We start from the raw sequence: 19,978 nt of genomic DNA, 5'->3' as shown, positions 1-19,978 counted from the left end.
CTCTCTTCCAAACTAGTTTACTGCATCAGGTACTCCTGATGTGGTCTTCCCTACATCAGGGAGACCAAACGTAAACTTAGGGAAAAGTTGGCCGACCATGGCAACCAGGCCTACAGGGGTGAACCAGACCTCCCTGTTGCCGCCCATTTTAGTTCCCCTTCCCACTCCCTCTCTGACATGACTATCCTTGGCATCCTCCATTGCCACAATGATCCAAACTGCAAATTGGGGGAATAACACCTCATCTTCCACCTGGGCAGCCCACAGCCCGGAGGACTCAACATTGAGTTCTCCAATTTCAAATAACCTCCTTTCCCATTCAACTAATTGAGGTCCAATCAGTTACATTTCTATGATTCTATGATTTTTTTTTCAATGACTTTGGAGTGCTGTGAACTCATGTCTCCACAATTGGTCCAGGCCTCAGCATTGCTAATCTAATAAAAGAAGCAAATGCTATTAAAGACCAAAGGAGACCTGGTGAGATATATTTAAGGAGGAACTCTAAGAGGAGGACTCTACCAGGCTGCAGCGAAAATGTTTGAGATAGAACAAGGCTGGTGACAATGTCTTGAAGAAAGTGAGGACTGCAGATGCTGGAGTACCAGAGTTGAAAAATGTGGTGGTGGAAAAACACAGCAGGCCAGGCAGCATCCGAGGAGCAGGAGAATCGATGTTTCGGGCATAAGCCCTTCTTCAGGAATGAGGCTGGTGTGCCAAGCGGGCTGAGATAAAAGGTAGTGGGGAGGGAATGTGGGGGAGGGGCGCTGGGAATACGATAGGTGGAAGGAGGTGAGGGTGAGTATGATAGGCTGGAGATGGGGTGGGGGCAAAGAGGTTGGGAAAAGATTGCAGGTCTAGAGGGCAGTGCTCTTGACCTGCAATCTTCTTCCCGACCTCTCCGCCCCCACTCCCTCTCTGGCCTATCACCATCACCCTCACCTCCTTCCACCTATCGTATTCCCAGCGCCCCTCCCCCACATTCCCTCCCCACTACCCTTTACCTCAGCCCGCTTGGCACACCAGCCTCATTCCTGAAGAAGGGCTTATGCCCGAAACATCGATTCTCCTGCTCCTTGGATGCTGCCTGGCCTGCTGTGTTTTTCCAGCATGGCATTTTTCAACTCTGGTGACAATGTCTTGCTGCTAATTTTCCTGCACTGGGCTGGAGGGGCTAAGCCGCAGTGAGTTAAACTGAAGAAGGATTACTGGACTCAAAACACTATGTCTGTTTTCTCTCCACAGATGCTGCCAGACTTGCTCAGTTTCTCAAGCAGTTTCTGGTTTTGGTTGTTTAAGTAAGACTGTTGCTTATTAGTATTAACTGTTACGTATCAATTTAATTTTGTTGTATGGTTTTGATTGGTTCATGATTCCATTTTGTTGGATAATCACTATATAAACAAAGTTTCCGGCACTCAAACTCTAAAACTCAAAATGGAACGAGAACTATGTCTTCCCATCTCTTAACACAAACAGCATAGAAATACAAGTCAAACTTTAAGCTATACACCATTCCTCCAGTTTAGAACCCAAGCTCTCAAACAATAAGTTAATCTATAATTAATTTCAGATCTCACCCGATTGGCATAACTCAACACGTGCACACACACACACACACACACACATGCACATACACACACACGAGCGCGCACATACACATAGACACACATGCCTAGTTGATACTTAATTGAATGCAATAATGTGCATCATAACTGACTGGTAGCCTCTTTCACCTGGCTTCCAGTTATTGCAAAATCACTCCCCCACACATTTGCCGAATAGTAGAAACCGAGAAGTTGGTTGAAACCATTTTATTCACATTTCATTTGTGGCTTGTTCAATCCACCTTTGCCTGCTGTTCACTGAACACCCCATATGGAACAACCTTTCAGATACAAATGCCCCAGCTACAATCCTGTGGATTAAGGAATGTGAAACGCACTTGGTTTCGCATGACAAACTTTATCTGTTGTAAGGCTATGAACTACCACAGCAAGAGCGGTGTAGCAAAAGTTTGGGCCTCGAAACCAACTAACCTTCACCACTGGAGCATCATCACCAGCCCCAAGATACAAACAACACTGCAAATTACCAAGGAGCATCCCTGTATGGTCTAAGTAGCAGACTTTATCTAATGAGGGCCATACAACATACGAGCAGAAAGAAGTAGGCCATTCAGCCCTTTGCACCTACTCCACCATTCAATCGATCAGGAGGCTATCGGTTAGCTTCTTAGTGGGTGGCACGGTGGCACAGTGGTTAGCACTGCTGCCTCACAGTGCCAGAGACCAGGGTTCAATTCCCGCCTCAGGCGACTGACTGTGTGGAGTTTGCACGTTCCCCCTGTGTCTGCGTGGGTTTGCTCTGGTTTCCTCCCACAATCCAAAGATGTGCAGGTCAGGTGACTTGGCCATGCTAAATTGCCCGTAGTGTTAGGTAAGGGGCAAATGTAGGGTTGTGGGTCGGTGTGGACTTGTTGGGCCGAAGGGCCTGTTTCCACACTGTAAGTAATCTAATCTAATCTAATTTGCATTCACTTCCCACAATGAATACTGGCCAGCAACATCATAAAAATGGCATCCCTTTTAATCTCAGTTTGCAATCTGCAGTTTGTTCCAAATTCATTTTCATTCCCATGTGTTCCCTGGCTGTTGTCAAGCTGCTAACTCATATTGCAGTACAGTTGGAAATGAGGTTGCCAACGCTGGCCACACCTCTCCTTGGAGGTTTCATGACATGCACTACTTCCCCTAACTATCCACCCACTCAAAATCATTTTTTCCTTGGTTTTAATAAAGAATGTTCCAAAATCTTTTATTTTCCAGTGTCCCTCTAATTTCTTTTCTCCTGTCTTGCAAGTAACTGTGTCTGAGAGATTAATCTTTCATTGCTGGGGTCTCTAGGCAAATTCTGGAAACTTGGCACCAAAATAAGCATGTGGGAATGGCGTGGTACTGTTATCTCATCTCAGTGGCTGTTCTGGTGTGAGTCTGTATAGTGCCAATTGAGCCAGAAGGTACAGTTTCAAATCCCACCTGCTTCAAATGAGTGTCATAGCAAACTGTACAAATCTGAAGACAAATAATTAGGCGTTGGCTGTCTCAGAAGGTGAAATCCCAGCCCCTGGTCTGTGTGATTCAGCTCCATGCAGGAAATGTTTTAATCAGAAAGGGCGAACTGACAGGCGAGATTTGGTAATTCATGTGCATATTTCCCACAAATTTTGATCAACACTCTGTCGTTGAGTCATTACGTAGTATGACGCTATTCCCAAATGTGATGCTTTCAGATTTCTGGACGAGAAAACTGGATTTGCGCAGGCATCAGCAAATTAGTCATTGAAAGTGCATTCCCTTGAATTTACAACAGTGAGTAGTGTTCAGAAGCAATATACAGCTTGAGGACGACATGAAAGACTCTACATCAGTGCAAGTCATTTTTATGTTCTTTGAAATCATTGCAGAAATTGGTATTTGTTTGTTAGAGCGGGATGTCAGTTTATTTCATGGAATCTTTGCAAAGCAGCATGAGTGTCATAAATTTTAGTTAGAAATAAAAAGACAACGGGTTTTTTTTTGGTCCTCTTTTAGGGGGTTAGTGCTTGGTTTCTCCTGCATTGTTGTCCCATTCATCTCCTTGCAGCCTGTTCACCGTGAGAACAGTTCGTCCCAGTCCCACCTCCATTCAGACCCTGATCGCCACGTCTGCAGCGGCTGTCAATCAAAGCATCTCGCGCACGCGCAGATCCGACATTCGCGCGCGGCCAGGAGCACCCGCTGCGTCAGTTCGCATGCGCGGACGCCTCGGGGTGGGCGGGGAGGACGATCTGATTGACGGGCCTTCGCCCAACGGGGGACCGGGTACCCCTGCGCGCGGACGCCGTGGTGACCAATGGGTGAGGGCGGAGGGGGCGAGCTGGAGGACCGGCTGCGGAGCGCGGGGAAGATGAGGGACCGCGGAGGGAGAGCGAGTGTCCTCAGCAAAACCGGGCCCGGCTGAGGGGGAGGCCGCCCGCCCGCCCGGAGCTGGGCTGAGCAGACCCCAGGGGAACTGGACGGTGAGAGATGACGGAGCAGCCGCTCCCATACTGGGATTTAAACCGGTGTCAGGGGCCCCCACCCGGGCGGAGAGGGGGGAGTGAGGGGCACCGAGGTAGAGTGGGGGGGTTGGGGAAACCTGGGAGGGGGGTGTCGGGGGGAGAGAGAAGGGAGCCGGGGGGGGGGGGTTGTAGACAGTGATTTGGGGATGAAGAGAGAGAGGGCACTCCTCAGGGTAGTTTGGGGGGATGGGCTGGCGGGGGGGAGATCCTGGAGTGGAGGGGGGGGTTTGGGGGCCTGAAGAGAGTTGTGGGGGGTTGGGGAGAGAATGGGGGCCATGGGCTGTAGACAGAGAGGTGGGGGTGCAGAGAGAGAGAGAGCTCCTCCTGGGGGTGGTTTGGGGAGTGTGGGGGGTCCTGGAAAGGCGTTGGGGGTTGTTTAGGGAGTGTTGGGGGTGGGGGGTGGTCCTGGAATGGACTGGAGGGTGTTTGGGGAGTGTCGGGGTGGTCCTGGAATGGACTGAGGGTTGTTTGGGGAGTGTGGGGGGTGGTCCTGGAGTGGACTGGGGGTTGGGTGTTGGAGAGACAATGGGTGGAGGGTTTGGGGGTGACGAGGGGGCCATGGTGGTTGGGCAGTGTTGGGGAGATCTTGGTGGGGGGTGAGTTGGGAGGGAGGGGGATGTTGGGGATATGTGGGTGTTGGGGGAGGAGAGAGGGGGTTTGGGGAGTGGAGAGGGCTCTAGCAATTTGTTAGGGAGAGGGTTTGGAGGAAGGAGAGAGCCCATAAATATGTGGAATTGGGGTAACAGAGAGAGAGAGCCCCACACATTGGGAATGTGTTCTGTCAAGAGTCAAACTTGGGATTTGAGTGGGAGGTAGGGGATAGGATCCTTGAGGTGAGAAGCAATGGGGGTATGGAGGGAGAAGGGCTGGAGGGGGCATAGAGTATAGAGAAGGGAGTAATGTACAGACAATGTGGAGGGTGGAGAAGGAAAGGCTGGAAAAACCCATCAGGTCTGGCAATATCTATGCAAGGAGAAACAGAGTTAATGGTTTGAACTCTCTGATTGTTCAGAACTCTATTGGAGGTCTGGAGTATTTCCCTCCGTCGTTTTCTAATAATGCGTGTGTGGGAAAACTTGGACAGAAAGAAGCTGATTAGTGAGGGCCAAGGCCTTTCCTCTGAGGATAGATACCAGTAAAGGCCTGGAGAGTTTCTGTGTCTACCCTGATCTCCTCGTGTTACTGCAGCTAGAGGCTGAGAAGAGATCATTCTTCTATATACTTACTGAAAAATATATTTTCCTGCACAGAAATGAGAAATTTAGCTGTACAGCAAAATGTTTGGCTAATTCTGTAGCAGTGACTATGTGCATGCAGAATGACATGCTTCCCTTTAACCTCCCCTTCTCTTTGTTCCTTTGTGATTGTTTAAAAATTGTTTATACTATATAATTTGTATTCACTGATGTATGCCTTGCAGCAATTGGGCAAGAGTAACTTTGCTTTGGTTGTGGTGAAATCATTCAAACACTTGTTAAATCTTCACACTGCTTAGTCCCTGCTACTTCCACAGCTCTGTTGATTTGCCCTCAACTGTCAAACTGTATATACCCTCTCCTATTTGCTTCCTTTGTTCAAAATCCTCTTCACAGGGCAAATACACTTGTTTAATTTTACAATTCTTCTGCTCTGTACAGTGCATTTAAATGATCTCTCATTTTATATAATTGTAAATTGTCATTGGAACCCTTAGATTTATTAATTTGAATGTATGATAACTATTGTGACATCGAGAAGAGACCTAATATTAGTTACGAAGGATGGGAGACTGGTGTTACTTTTCCAATGATGTTGTATTTTCAATGAGTAAATACTCTTCAATCGAGTCTTTGTTTTAAAGATTCTTGCAGAAAATTGTATGTTGTAAGTCAGAGGAGGCATCTTGGTATTGAATAGTCACTTTCAAGATCCTCATTTTAGTCAGCTTGTTTCTATATTTGTAATCTGGTGCAGACTGTTTTTAAACATTTAGCAAACAATTGCAGTTATATGTTTCTTTTTAACACAAAAGTACTTGAGGTACTTCACAGGAATTCAACAAGATTGTGTTGATGTTGAGCAATTGGAGAGAGAGCTTGTGATTATGGATTTTTTTCTGTTACTTTAAAGAAGTGTTTGGCAAAGATATTAGTTCTTCGATTTTTAATTTTGTCCATCCAGTCCAACACCGGCACCTCCACATCATGGCTTATTACCTAAATTAAGGTAATCTCACTTGGATGTTAAGTTTTGATTTGCTGGTCCAATTGCAAATATCCCACACCATGTTACTGTTGGAGGGCTGAGTGACGACACTGGCTTTTGTTGCATGTGCCTTGTCTTACAATAACTCGGTTTTCCTCAATATCAAGATTACTTGAAAATCCTAATGTCTTTTATGGGTATATCAGAAATAGAGTAAGGTTATGGCCAATCAAAGATAGTAGTGAAAAGTTGTGTATGGAATCTGAGGACATAGACAAAGCGTTTAATGAATACTTTTCATCAGTATTCACATTGGAAAAGAGTAGTGTTAGTGAGAATAGGGAGATGCAGACTACAAGATTAGGTGGGATTGAGGTTGACAGGGGAAGTTTTAGCAATTTTGGAAGGTCTGAAAATAGGTAAGACCCCTGGGCCAGATGGAATTTAGCCTCTGATTCGCTGGGAAGCCAGGGAGATGATTGCAGAGCCTTTAGCTTCGACCTTTATGTTATCATTGTCGATGGGAGTAGTGCCAGAAGACTGGAAGATAGCAAATGTTGCTCCCTTGTTTAAGAAGGGGAGTCGGGACAACCCTAGTAATTATAGGTCAGTGAATCTTCCTTCAGTTGTGAGTGAGATGTTGACAAAGGTTATAAGAGGTAGGATTTATAATTGTATAGAGAAGAGTAAGTTGATTAAGGATAGTCAACACTGTTTTGTGAAGGATAAGTCATGCCTCACTAACCTTATTGAGTTCTTTGAGAAGGTGACAAGGCAGGTGGATGAAGGTAAGGCTGTTGAAGTGGTATATGTGGACCTCAGTAAGACGTTTGATAAGGTTTCGCATGGTAGACTATTGTACAAAGTATGGGGTTTCGGGATTGAAGATGATTTAGTGGTTTGGATCAGAAATTGGCTAGCTGAAAGAAGACAGAGTGGTGGTTGATGGGAAATGTTCTTCCTGGAGCTCAGTTACCAGTGGTGTACAGCAAGGGTCTGTTTTGGGGCCACTGCTGTTTGTCATTTTCATAAATGATTTGGATACAGGTGTAGAAGGATAGGTTAGTAAATTTGCAGATGATACCAAGGTAGGCAGAGTTGTGGATAGTGCCAAAGGATGTCATGGGTTACAGAGGGGCATAGATAAGATGCAGAGCTGGGCTGAGAAGTGGCAAATGGAGTTTAATACGGAAAAGTGTGAGGTAGTTCACTTCGGAAGAAGTAACAGGAATGCAGAGACTGGGCTAATGGTAAAATTCTTGGCAGTGTAGATGAACAGAGATCTCAATGTCCAGGTGCATAAATCCCTGTAAGTTGCAACCCGGGTTCATAGGGTTATTAAGAAGGCATATGGCATGTTGGCGTTTATTGGTAGGGGTATTGAGTTTTGGAGCCACAAGGTTATGCTTCAGCTGTACAAGATACTAGTAAGGCCGCACCTGGAGTATTGCGTACAGTTCTGGTCACTGCATTATAGGAAGGACGTGGAAGCTTTGGAAAGGGTTCAGAGGGGATTTACTAGGATATTGCCTGGTATGGAACAAAGGTCGAATGAGGAAAGGCTGAGGGAACTGAGGCTGTTCTCGTTGAAGAGAAGAAGGTTGATAGATGACTTTATCGAGACAGATAAGATGATCAGAGGGTTAGGTAGGATCTCGCTGTCAACCATTTTTTCCTCAGATGGTGAAAGGTAGCAAGAGGAGACGTAGCCTTAAATTGAGGAGTGATAGATTTAGGACAGATATCAGGGGTAGTTTCTTTACTCGGAGTAGTAGGGGCATGGAATGGCCTGTCTGCAACAGTAGTAGACTCACTGATGGTAAGGGTATTTAAATGGCATTGGACATTGATACAGATAATAATGGAATGGTGTAGGTTAGATGGGCATCAGATTAATTTCACATGTAGGAGTAAACATCAAGGGCTGAAGTGCTGTAATAGTCTATTTTTGATGTTCTTGATGATGGCCAAGTCTCCATTTGAACCTATCCATGGTTTGTATTTACCCATGTAGTGAGATTAAGGAATAGAAAGGTATTGAGAGGGAATTTCAGCGCAGAGTCAAAACAGCAGATAATACAGTTGCCAATTGTGGGGCAGAAGGGGTGGAGTGCACAAAGCTCTTGAAGTTAGAATATTTGGAAACATGGAGAAGCATGGCCAAGGAGGAATTTTAACATAAGGTTGAGAATTTTAGCATCAAAGTTTAGCTGGACCAGGAACTCGGGTAGAGGAGTGAGAGTAAGCAGGCCTTTACTGACAGTCTCCCAGCTCACAGTTCCTGAACTCCACACAGCCCACTTACACCTCCTCCCCAAAATCCACAAACTTTACTTCCCGGGCAGATCCATTGTTTCAGTCATTTAGGACTGAGATGAGGAGAAATTTCTTCTGAGTGATGAGCCTATGGAATTCTGTCACAGAAAGCAACTGAGGCCAAGACATTGAATGTTTTCCAAGAAGCAGTTTGATATAGTTCTTGGCGGGGTGGTATCTATGCTTATCTAAATCTGATGTCTTGTGCATCCCCAATCTTAATTGTACTAATGGTGGCCTTGAGTCCAGCTGCCTATGCCCTCTGCTCTGGAATTCTTTTCCAAAACCTGAATTCTCTTTGTTTTTGTCAAATCTTAAACATCCTTTTACCAAGCCTTTGGACACCTGTGTGAATATTGTACTTGTCTCGGTTCCAGCAGTTTTCTTTAATATTTTTTTAAAGTCCCTCGAATGTGTTATTATGTTAAAATTGTCACTGTTAAGTCCAGTATTTTCTGTATCCTTAATTGTTCTTGAGGATAGTGGTGAATGAGGCTGTTGTAGTGTTGTTGACCAAAAGTTAACCGTGGGTTGGAGTTGCAGAGTTTTATTCCTGAGATTGTCTAACATTTCATGGCTGAGAAAACATTGCAACAGTAATAATGCAATAATATTCAACCTTTTAACATCGGAACAAATTCTCAAGTGTTTCACTAAACTGTAATCAAAAAGTGAATACTTGGCCAAAGGAGACAATATAGTGTTCAAGGGATGACAGTGAACCTATTCAAAGAGCTGAATTTTAGAGTATCAAGGGGGGTGATAAGTGTGTTTAGATAGAGAATTCCAGTGTGAGGGATATAGGGGGCTTAGCTCACTAAGGATAGAGATGCGCAAGAGATCAAAGCAGCAGAGTCCCTGAATTGGGTGGGATTGGGGAGGTGAATGAATAAGGGAACTATAGAGATTGGGTCATGATTGAGAGCATATTGAGGCACGAGGGAGGTTGTGAGCAGCCATACTTTGTCTATGACGAAGAGATGGTGGGAGGCTGGCCAGAGTGTTATCCCATACCACGTCACATTTGATATTATCCAGTGTTGACCAACCGTAACTCTTCATTTCTTTGATTTAAAATCTTCAACTTGGTTTGTAAATCCCTCATGGACTTTTTCTTCTCCATAAATGTATGTTTCCTCCAGCCTTGTAAATACTGTCCTCCTCACCGCCTCCCCCTGTCTACATCTTGTTACCTCTCCAACCTCTTCAAAAATGTTGCTGTTGGGTAACCCTTCCTAATATCAATCATTGATTTGGCATCAATTTTGTTTTTCTGATTTGTATCTCAAACCCTTGGGGCAATTTTTTGTGAAAATGGAGAAGGATTTGGAAAACAAAGTTACTTGCAGCATTTTATTATCCGAGATGTGTGGTCAAGTAGTTAATATGCTCTAGTCTTAACAGTCGATCTTGTGTAAAAATCATCTTTTGGCCAAAAATTTTAATTCTTTCTGCTTACCACTTGCTAGCCACTTCTCTGTGATTCTACCACTCACTTCTTTCTCTCCTAAACTCCTGCTATAAACAAGAGTAGCTGCAAGAAGAAGAAAGAAAATGAGCAAAAAGAGGGTGAATGGGAGTGAAATGGCACTGAGCCGGTCTCTCTCTCTCTCTCTCTCTCTCTCTCCCTCTCCTCCAGCCTCCTAAATCAACGCTAAAGTGTTAGTCTGAAGAACAAGTAGATTTTTGTACCCAAAAATGTATGAATTTCAGCTCCTCCAAATATTACTCTGGATAAGTTTACTGTCCACATTTATTTGGTTTCAAACAGCTCACATTTAGACTAGTAAACAGACTCCATGTCTCTATAAAAATGATTTGGAATAAACAGAGAACACAGGGGGCCAACACCTTCAACATGTTGTTTAGCTATCACCATTGTTAACAGCTAACCTGAGAATGCAACTTTTTAAAAAAAGGTTTTGTGATTTACACATAAAAGAAGTGAAACTATCACTGTATTCTAACAGATGAAAGGCTTAACAGACAATCAGTTTTTCAATGTATAATTTCAGTTACATCACACTAAATTTTTGCTATAAATTCTGTTAGGATTGAGCCCTCCACTACCACCTGATGAAGGAGCATCGCTCCGAAAGCTAGTGTGCTTCCAATTAAATCTGTTGGACTATAACCTAGTGTTGTGCTTTTTAACTCCATAAAAATGAATTGTGTTCTCCTTGTTACAATTCATTGAATATAAAATTCAAAATTGTGGTGGGAGTAGTGAAGTTATAGACTAGAACAAAGATCTAGAACTTAATGCAAGATGGGACAGTGTTTTTGAAATTCATGAGACCAAGAGGATGGTAGTCGTGGTAACATAATAGCTCTGAAGATAGGTTGTATAGGAACTCTGTTAACTCAATTTCTCTGCTGACAGACCTGTTAAGTTTCTCCAGCACTTATTTAAAATTTTAGATTGCCCAAAATCTGTTGTAGTTTGCTTTTATTTTAGTGCATAACAGGGTACATGCAGCAGAACTTAGACAAATTAAAATTCCAGAAGGTTGGGCAATGAGTGGTCAGCAAGGATAGCATTGGAGCAGAACCAGAAGAACAAATTAATACTTGCACATTGAGAATGCCTATGTGTACCTACCTCTGGTAAATGTGTCTACCTGAAACATGACCTTTTTTTCCCTGACTAATTGCACTGCAAGGATGCTAAATCAGGGGCTAATGGGAGATGTGGTGCCAAAAGTAAATACAATCACTACCACAAAAGGACAAGTGGTAGTTATTGTATTTATGGTGCTAAAAGCTGTTAGGTCCCCTGGATGTGAGGGGTTTTCAGGGAAGTAGTGACGGAGGTAATGGATGCACTGAGAGTAATCTTTCAAGACTCCTTTGATTCAGGAAAAGCCTCAGAGAATTGGAAAGCTTCCTTGTTCAAATGGGATGGAGACAAGAACAGGTAAATATAAGCCATTTAGCTGGACATCTGTCATTGGGATGTAATGGCAGAGAGTTTAGAAACACAAAGCAGAATCAGCATTACTTCATGAAGGGGAAATCATGCTGTGTAAATTTTTGAGGAGGTATTAAGCAGAGAGGGAAACCAATAGATGTAACATTTTTTGATTTCCAAAGGCATTCAATAAGGCTCTAAATATAAGCCTACCAAATAATAACCATGGAGTGTGGCTAGTACCCTAGCAAAAGTAGAGGATTGGCTAACAGAGTTGAGATAAAGGGAGCATTTTCAGGAATGCAATCTGTAACTAGTGGAGTGCCACAGGGATCTGTGCTAGGGCCAAATCATTTCCAATATATATTAATTACTTGTATGCTGGAAACTAATGTACTATCGTCAAGTTTGTAGATAGAAGGCAAGTAGTGAAGATGACATACAAGTCTACCGAATCATACAGATAAATGAGTTGGCAAACGTTTGGCAGATGGGCTACAATGTGGGAAAACCTAGGTGATTCACTTTTGGTAGGAAGAATCGAAGAGTTGGATATCACAGGTTGTTCTGCTTTAACATGTGTTTTGTTAGTGCAAATTGGCTATAACACAATTGACCAATTGTGGATTTTGTTTGGATAACGCAAACTTTCTACTGAATGGGTGTAGCGATCCTCTCCAGCGTGAAGTTGCAGAGGAACACCACTGTTGCGTTATAACAGACCTGTATTTAAATGGTGAAAGACTGAAGGCTGCAGCAATGAGAGATTTAGGGGTTTTTGATTCGCAAAATGTTAAGATCCAAAATTCAGGATCGATAGAAAAGCCAAATGCAATGTTGGCTTTTACTTCAACGGCAATGGAGTATAAAAATAAGGAGACTTGCCAAAACTATACGAGATGCTGGTCAAACCACAGTTGGAATGTGCACAGTTTTGGTCCCCTTACCTCGAAAAAGATACATTGACTTTGGAGGCAGTCCAGAGGACATTTACTAGATTGGTCTGAGGTGTGGAGTGCTTATATTATGAGGGAGGGTTGCTTCTGTTAAGCCTATACTGTTTAGAGTTTAGCAGAATGAGAAGTGACCTTATTGATATTCAGGGGACTTCTCAGGGTATTCAAAGTTTGTGAGAAGATTTGTAGCTCAGGTGCTCATTGTTGTGGTTCTGTTCGCCGAGCTGGGAATTTGTGTTGCAGACATTTCGTCCCCTGTCTAGGTGACATCCTCAGTGCTTGCGAGCCTCCTGTGAAGCGCTTCACAGGAGGCTCCCAAGCACTGAGGATGTCACCTAGACAGGGGACGAAATGTCTGCAACACAAATTCCCAGCTCGGTGAACAGAACCACAACAACACTACTCAGGGTGCTGGAGGGGATTTTGTTTCTCCTTGTGGGTGAGCCGAGGACCAGAGGGCATAATCTGAAAAAGTAGTCACACATTTAAGACAGCCGAAGAGAAAAAATTCTCTCAAGGGTGGTCAGTCTGTGGAATTTGTCTCTACAGAAGGCTGTTGAGCCCAAGTCATTTTTGTATATTCAAAGCTGAAAGAGATTTTTAACAGTCAGGGAATCGAGGGTAATGGGGAAAAGGCAGGGTGGTGGAGTTGAGGATGATTGGATCTGCCATGATCATATCGAATGTGGAGTGGACTACATGGACCAAATGACCACCTTGTGGTTTTTTGATTAAAAACTGATGGACCTACTGTGTGTTTTCTGTCTTGGGTTCTTTAAGTACAGTGGTGTTTTTGTTTGTTATCTGCAAGGGAAATATTAGCTTGTTTCCTCAAGAATATTTTTAATAAACATTCCTGAGATTTTATTTGTGTGTTGTCCATGCAGTAACTGCAATGGTAACTATATTTTTAAGAATCTCACTTTGCTGTGGTATAAATGCAACAATTGAGGGGTGTCGTCTTCACTTGGAATGAAGGAAATTTATTTAATTTGTTAATTATGAATGTTTTTGGAGAATTACCGTTTAAAATAAAGTATAACCTTTGAAGGGCACAAAATTCCAAGAAAACTTGTATTGAACTGTGTGTCAGTTTAAAAATAGACTGTCCAGACCAAATCGGAAGAGGAGATGGCCCTTAATTCGGCTAGAAAAGGTTACCTTTGAATACAAATTTAAAAATTGAAACATGCAGCAGTTACATTGTGAATAACATCGAGGGGAACATTGGGAAGACTTGATTTACGTCGAAGCATAGGACAGCAGCTGAGCACTTTCTCAGCAGAGAGGAAAATTGGCAGGAGAGTCACTCTGGATTACTTCTGTGCATGTTAAAAATAACCAAGGCAACAGATTGCCTCCTTGCATAAAGAAGTGGCACTTAATGCAACAAGAACCAAAAAGAATGGGAGAATAAATACTGAAGATGTTCAATTTAGATGTTGAGGTAGGTGCAGCTGTCTAAAGGGTGTTATCTGTTGCACTAAATTTATTCCCATCATCCATCTTAATGAGGTTTAGTGGTTTAGTATAGATGCCAGTACCACAGTAGCGTTTTGCCCAAGCTCCATTCTTCCCTGACTCCGCCACTGTGGACAGCATATCAGACATCGAAGGAATGCTTTATGATTAACTGATATTGAAACAAATTTGGTTATGACATTTAAGAGGGAATTTTTAAGCAAAAGCATTAAAAGGCTCAAGGAAATTTTGAATTAGAGGAGCTGTCATACTCATACATAATGGGTCAAAATGGCCATTTTTGTTATTGAAACTTTTATTTTGCGGACAGCAACGATGTAGTGGTAATGTCTAATGAACTAGTACTCCAGAACCCAAGACTAATGTTTTGGGGACATGGGTGAAATTTGAATTCAATAAAAATTTGGAATGAAATGTTACCCTTTTGACAATGATATAACCATTGTCGATTATTGCTTCTCTAATATCTGTCAGGGAAGAGCATCTGCCATCCTTCCCTGATCTGGCCTATATGTAACTCTAGACCTCAACAATGTTGTTGACTCTTAAAGTTGATTAAGGCAGGGAAGTGAATATCTTGTTTCAAATTTTGTGACTCTACTTACTCAGACAAAATGGGCCTTGGGTGCCCAATGATCCTTCTGTTTTTTTTATACTGCTCTTTGTTTGAATTAATCCGCACTTAGAGAGGCAGGGGTTAATCTGGAACAGTCAATATAGTCTTGTTAAGGGGAGGGCAGGGTCTAACCAACTTGATGGAATTTTTCAAAGCAGTAAACAGGTACGTCGATAGCAATACATTTGATGCCGTCTATTTGGACTTCAGTAAGGCTTTTGATAAGGTCTTAGATGGGAAGCTGATGGTAAAGGTAAGAGCCCATGGGATCCAAGGAAATTTGGCAAATTGGATTCAGAGTTGACTGGCAGGAAGTAGAGGGGGAAGGTTAAGGGGGTGTTTTTTTTTGACCGCATATCCGCGCCCAATGGAGTTCACTGTTTAAGCCCTTTCTGTTTGTGGTATATAATTGGTTTAGACTTGAATGTAGTGGAGTTGAACAGTAAGTTCGTGGATGATACGAAAGTTTGTGGATATAAACAGTGAGTAGGATAGCGTGAGGACAAACTAGACAGCCTGATCAATGGCACATGGAATTCAATCTGGATAATTGTGAAGTGATGCATTTTTGAAGGACAACAAGATAAGGATCTGAAAGAAAGAACTGTGGATACTGGAGATCTGAAACAGAAGCATAAATTGCTGGCGCAACTCAGAACATCTTGGTAGCATCTGTGGGAAGAAAGCAGAGTTAAAGTTACAAATATGGTGCCTTTTCTCCCCACAGATGCTGCAGACTTGCTGAGTTTTGCTGGCAAGTTTCTATTTTTGAAACAACACAAGAGAACACAGGATGAACTAGAGGACTCTGGGAAGCACTGAGGATCGGAGGGGCCTTTTGTGTTCAGAAGGAAATGGGGGGAGTTAGTGGAGGAGGTGGGGGCATGCTGGAACTGGATATAACTTGGTTAGACCTCAGAATTGTGTGCAGTTCTAGAATCCACTTAATGGGAATGTGATTGCACTGAACAACAGAGGAGACTTGCAAGGACGCTGTCTGGGCTGCAAAATCTGTTATGAAGAGAAATTGGACAGGCTGGGGTTGTCTTCTTTGGAACTGGAGAGACTGAGAGGGGTCTTGATTGAGATGTATAAAATTGAGGGGGGGGTAGACAGGAAGGAACTTTACACCCTGATGGAGGGATCATTGGTGAAGGGGCCTAGATTTAAGGTAAGTGGCAAGAGGTTTGGAGGGGCTGAGAGGAAAGTATCTCTCACCCAGAAGGTGGTGCGAATGTGGCATTCTCTGCCAATAAGGGTGATGATTGCAGAACCTGTCGTAATATTGAAGAAGTACTCAGATATGCACTTGCGATGTTATAGGCCAAGTGCTAAGAACATGTTGTTGACCATGTTTTTCAACCCTAGTTTTTCAGAAAGATTCTCGTTAAATGTCATTGTGCACACGTCACAAGTCATTTTAAAAAAACGCACAAGCATAAAGTATGTAAACTTAAGTAATCTTCCCAACGGGAACATTTTTAAAATCAACTCTCCCTTTTGCTTCAAACTGTTTTAAAAAATCAGATAAACAATTTTTTCGCAGCCCCTTGCACAAGTGAAAATATGCATGGTTTTATCCAGATAGAGGAGGCGAAATATACTAAATAAGATCCAGATTTTATTTTCTTGAGAAGAGATGTTGAAAATAATACTTCTCTGAGAAGTTGTGCCAGTTAATCTTTCTGGAAGCTTGCCCTTTGCAAATGCTGTTCGTATGAGTATTTTAATATGGTACCACACTTTCTTTAGTGGTAACACCCCTATCTTGTTCAGCACTTGTTTCAGTTGTTAGAGCAGAATTTAGATTAGTGGTGCTGGAAGAGCACAGCATCCGAGGAGCAGCGAGATCGACGTTTCGGGCAAAAGCCCTTCATCAGGAATAAAGGCAGAGAGCCTGAAGCGTGGAGAACTAAGCTAGAGGAGGGTGGGGAGAAAGTAGCATAAAGTACAATAGGTGAATGGGGGAGGAGATGAAGGTGATAGGTCAGGGTGGAGTGGATAGTTGGAAAAGAAGATAGGCAAGTAGGACAAATCATGGGGACAGTGCTGAGCTGGAAGTTTGGAACTGGGGTGAGGTGGGGGAAGGGGAAATGAGGAAACTGTTGAAGTCCACATCGATGTTGAAGTGTTCCGAGGCAGAAGATGAGGCGTTCTTCCTCCAGGCGTCTGGTGGTGAGGGAGCGGCGGTGAAGGAGGCCCAGGGACCTCCATGTCCTCGGCAGAGTAGGAGGGGGAGTTGAAATGTTGGGCCACAGGGTGGTGTGGTTGATTGGTGCGGGTGTCCTGGAATGTTCCCTAAAGCGCTCTGCTAGGAGGCATCCAGTGGCCCCAACGTAGAGGAGACCGCAACGGATGCAATAAATGATATTAGTGGATGTGCAGGTAAAACTTTGATGGATGTGGAAGGCTCCTTTAGGGCCTTGGATGGAGGTGAGGGAGGAGGTGTGGGCACAGGTTTTGCAGTTCCTGCGGTGGCAAAGGAAGGTGCCAGGATGGGATGGTGGGTTGTAGGGGGGCGTGGACCTGACCAGGTAGTCACGATGCGGTCTCCTCTACATTGGGGAGACTGGACGCCTCCTAGCAGAGCACTTTAGGGAACATCTCCGGGACACCTGCACCAATCAATCACACCGTCCTGTGGCCCAACATTTCAACTCCCCCGCCCACTCTGCCGAGGACATGGAGATCCTGGGCCTCCTTCACCGCCGCTCCCTCACCACCAGACACCTGGAGGAAGAACGCCTCATCTTCTGCCTCGGAACGCTTCAACCCCAGGGCATCGATGTGGGCTTTAACAGTTTCCTCACTTCCCCTTCCTCCACTTCACCCCAGTTCCAAACTTCCAGCTCAGCACTGTCCCACGACTTGTCCTACCTGCCTATCTTCTTTTCCACCTATCCACTCCACCCTCGTCCCTGACCTATCACCTTCATCCCCTCCCCCACTTACTATTGTACTCCATGCTACTTTCTTCCCACCACCACCCTCCTCTAGCTTATCTCTCCATGCTTCAGGCTCTCTGCCTTTATTTCTGATGAAGGGCTTTTGCCCGAAATGTTGATTTTGCTGCTCCTCGGATGCTGCCTGGACTGCTGTGCTCTTCCAGCATCTGCAGTCATTGTTTTTACCCTGTTAGAGCAGAATGACTATGACCGCATTAGTCTCTTTGGATGCATTGCATTTGTTTGAATTTTTATCCATTGTCTTTTCCTCTTGAGCGTGTGGACAGATTGTATTGTGCATGGCAACGAGATTGAGTGAGATAAAAGCATGTTGTTTGGAGTATTTCCTGTCTCAGATGGAAGATAGCAAAATTCAGAATGCATTACATCCATTGACAAGTACCCCATGTCTAAGTAAAGAATACAGCTGTGTAGCATTTTTCCTTGACTGTGTAGAGAGTTTGATTTTAAAAATCAATATTTATCTTCAGATTACAGAAAAAGAGAATTAAAAGACATAGTTACCATGAAATACATGATTATCATATAAGAGGAATGTTTCCACCCCCCACCCAGAAAAACTGTGGCAGTCACTGGAACTTCGAAGTGTTTGTTGAGACATCAGTGATCTTGAATTCAGCAGAATCAGATTATCTTCTTGTGTTTCACTGATGTTATTTTACAATGCTTCACTGTGTTGTTCAAAAATGTTTGAGGTTAATTTAACTGTGATATATTGAAATGTAAAAAATGAGGTCTGCAGATGCTGGAGATCACAGCTGCAAATGTGTTGCTGGTCAAAGCACAGCAGGTTAGGCAGCATCTCAGGAATAGAGAATTCGACGTTTCGAGCATAAGCCCTTCAAGGGCTTATGCTCGAAACGTCGAATTCTCTATTCCTGAGATGCTGCCTAACCTGCTGTGCTTTGACCAGCAACACATTTGCAGCTATATTGAAATGTAATTCAACTATAATTGCAGCAGGTTTTTTTTGTTTTAGTGGATTTGTCACTACATTTTTTTTAAATAGCAGTTTTCTAATCATTGTGACTAACAGCTTGCACTTGCATAGGACCTTTAATGTACCAGGTGCCACGTGGTACTTTACAAGGGCAGCAAACACAACTTAGCAGTATAATAGGGTATTAGAACAAATGATCAAAGGTTTGTCAGTGAATTGACTTTTTTGTAGATTATATTTAAATGACGAAAGATGTAGAGAGGCCAGATTTAAAGTGGAAATTAGTGGCAAGTTCATGACTCCTACTGATGCAGCTGGCATTGGTGGAGTGAATTAAAATTTGAAGTATATCGGGCCAGAGTCGATGGAGGGCTGTCACCTCTGATTGGTTTGGCTGTAAGACTGATGTAGATCACAGGTAATGAGGGGCAAGAAATTACGCTGAGTGTTTTAAAACCCAAGCATTTCTTAACCATGTGCTCTTTGAAGCCATTAAGCACAGGGTAAATGGGTGAGTGAAATCTTGTGCAGTATGTTATGGAGTATATCGTATTTTGATGAACATACTAATATTGTTATCTTTGAATTACTGTTCATAGGTTACCGGGGATTGAAAGCTTTTGGCTGCTTGTGTAAATTTGAAACATCTCTGCCAAAGACGGAAATGAAATGATTGTGAAGAAGTTTGAACTAGAGTGCAATGGACTGCTGAAGTCATGGGAATTAGACTAGTGAACTGCATGAGTATACCTACAGCAGTGCTGTATGGTTCCTTATCTCTGTTTGTCTCCATTCTGCATAATGTGTTCCTCCTATACTATGTAGATACATTTGTATCTGTTTACAAAATCGACAAAGTATCCTTCTGGATTGGGGAGGTGAGTCTACTTTTTCTTTAAAGTTTTTCATAATTTCTCTCTCAGCACTGAGATACACAGTTGCAGCTGTTCATGGTTGCCCATTACAATCTGTCTAAAATGTTTTAACAGAATTCTTTCTTTAGTGCCGTACTTGACTTGTTGCAGCATGAAGTTTTGTCCATTGCGCCAAGTGAATTTTTGATGTTTCAAATCGAGAAATTCAGCATCGTCCATTTTAATTTTTTGTTATTACAAAATCTTTTATTGCAGTGTTCAGTGAATAAACTGTTTCAAAATTAAAACTTTAATTTCGTTTTGTTAATTATTCACAATCTGTTTCAGAAATACTTGCAATTGCTGTTTAAATGGTCTATTCAGTAAATGCATTAAGATTGAATTAACGAGAGAAGATTCCAGATGGTTTTTGTTCTTAATTACAAAGTCCCTTTACGGCTGCTTAAAATAAGAATTTTTTTAATATTGTAATCAGGTTATGAATGAATTTTGTAGCCTAGACCATTTTAAAAATGAATCACTGGGTCCATGACAGGGTAAATATGTTTTGGTTTGTCTTCAAATCCCAGTCACAGTTGCTGTAAGCTGCATAAGTAATTGGACAATTTGAGTGTTAAGGACAGTACGATG

General features: G+C 43.0%; 1 protein-coding gene across 1 annotated transcript in view; it reads left to right on the top strand.

Moving 5' to 3' along the window:
• Positions 1 to 3,926: 3,926 nt before the first annotated feature.
• The window catches only part of mfsd13a (major facilitator superfamily domain containing 13A), a 45,366-nt gene continuing 29,314 nt past the window's right edge, over positions 3,927 to 19,978 (top strand). The window contains exons 1-2 of the mRNA XM_060842252.1: positions 3,927 to 4,060; positions 19,073 to 19,351. Coding sequence (XP_060698235.1) covers positions 19,190 to 19,351 — 162 coding nt within the window. The 5' untranslated portion in view covers positions 3,927 to 4,060; positions 19,073 to 19,189. The remainder of the gene's footprint in view (positions 4,061 to 19,072; positions 19,352 to 19,978) is intronic.

The sequence above is a fragment of the Hemiscyllium ocellatum genome, chromosome 22 (assembly GCF_020745735.1).
Source record: "Hemiscyllium ocellatum isolate sHemOce1 chromosome 22, sHemOce1.pat.X.cur, whole genome shotgun sequence".
NCBI classification, from domain to species: Eukaryota; Metazoa; Chordata; class Chondrichthyes; order Orectolobiformes; family Hemiscylliidae; genus Hemiscyllium; species Hemiscyllium ocellatum.
Note: the sequence above shows the minus strand (reverse complement) of the source record. Positions and strands in the feature narration are given on the sequence as shown.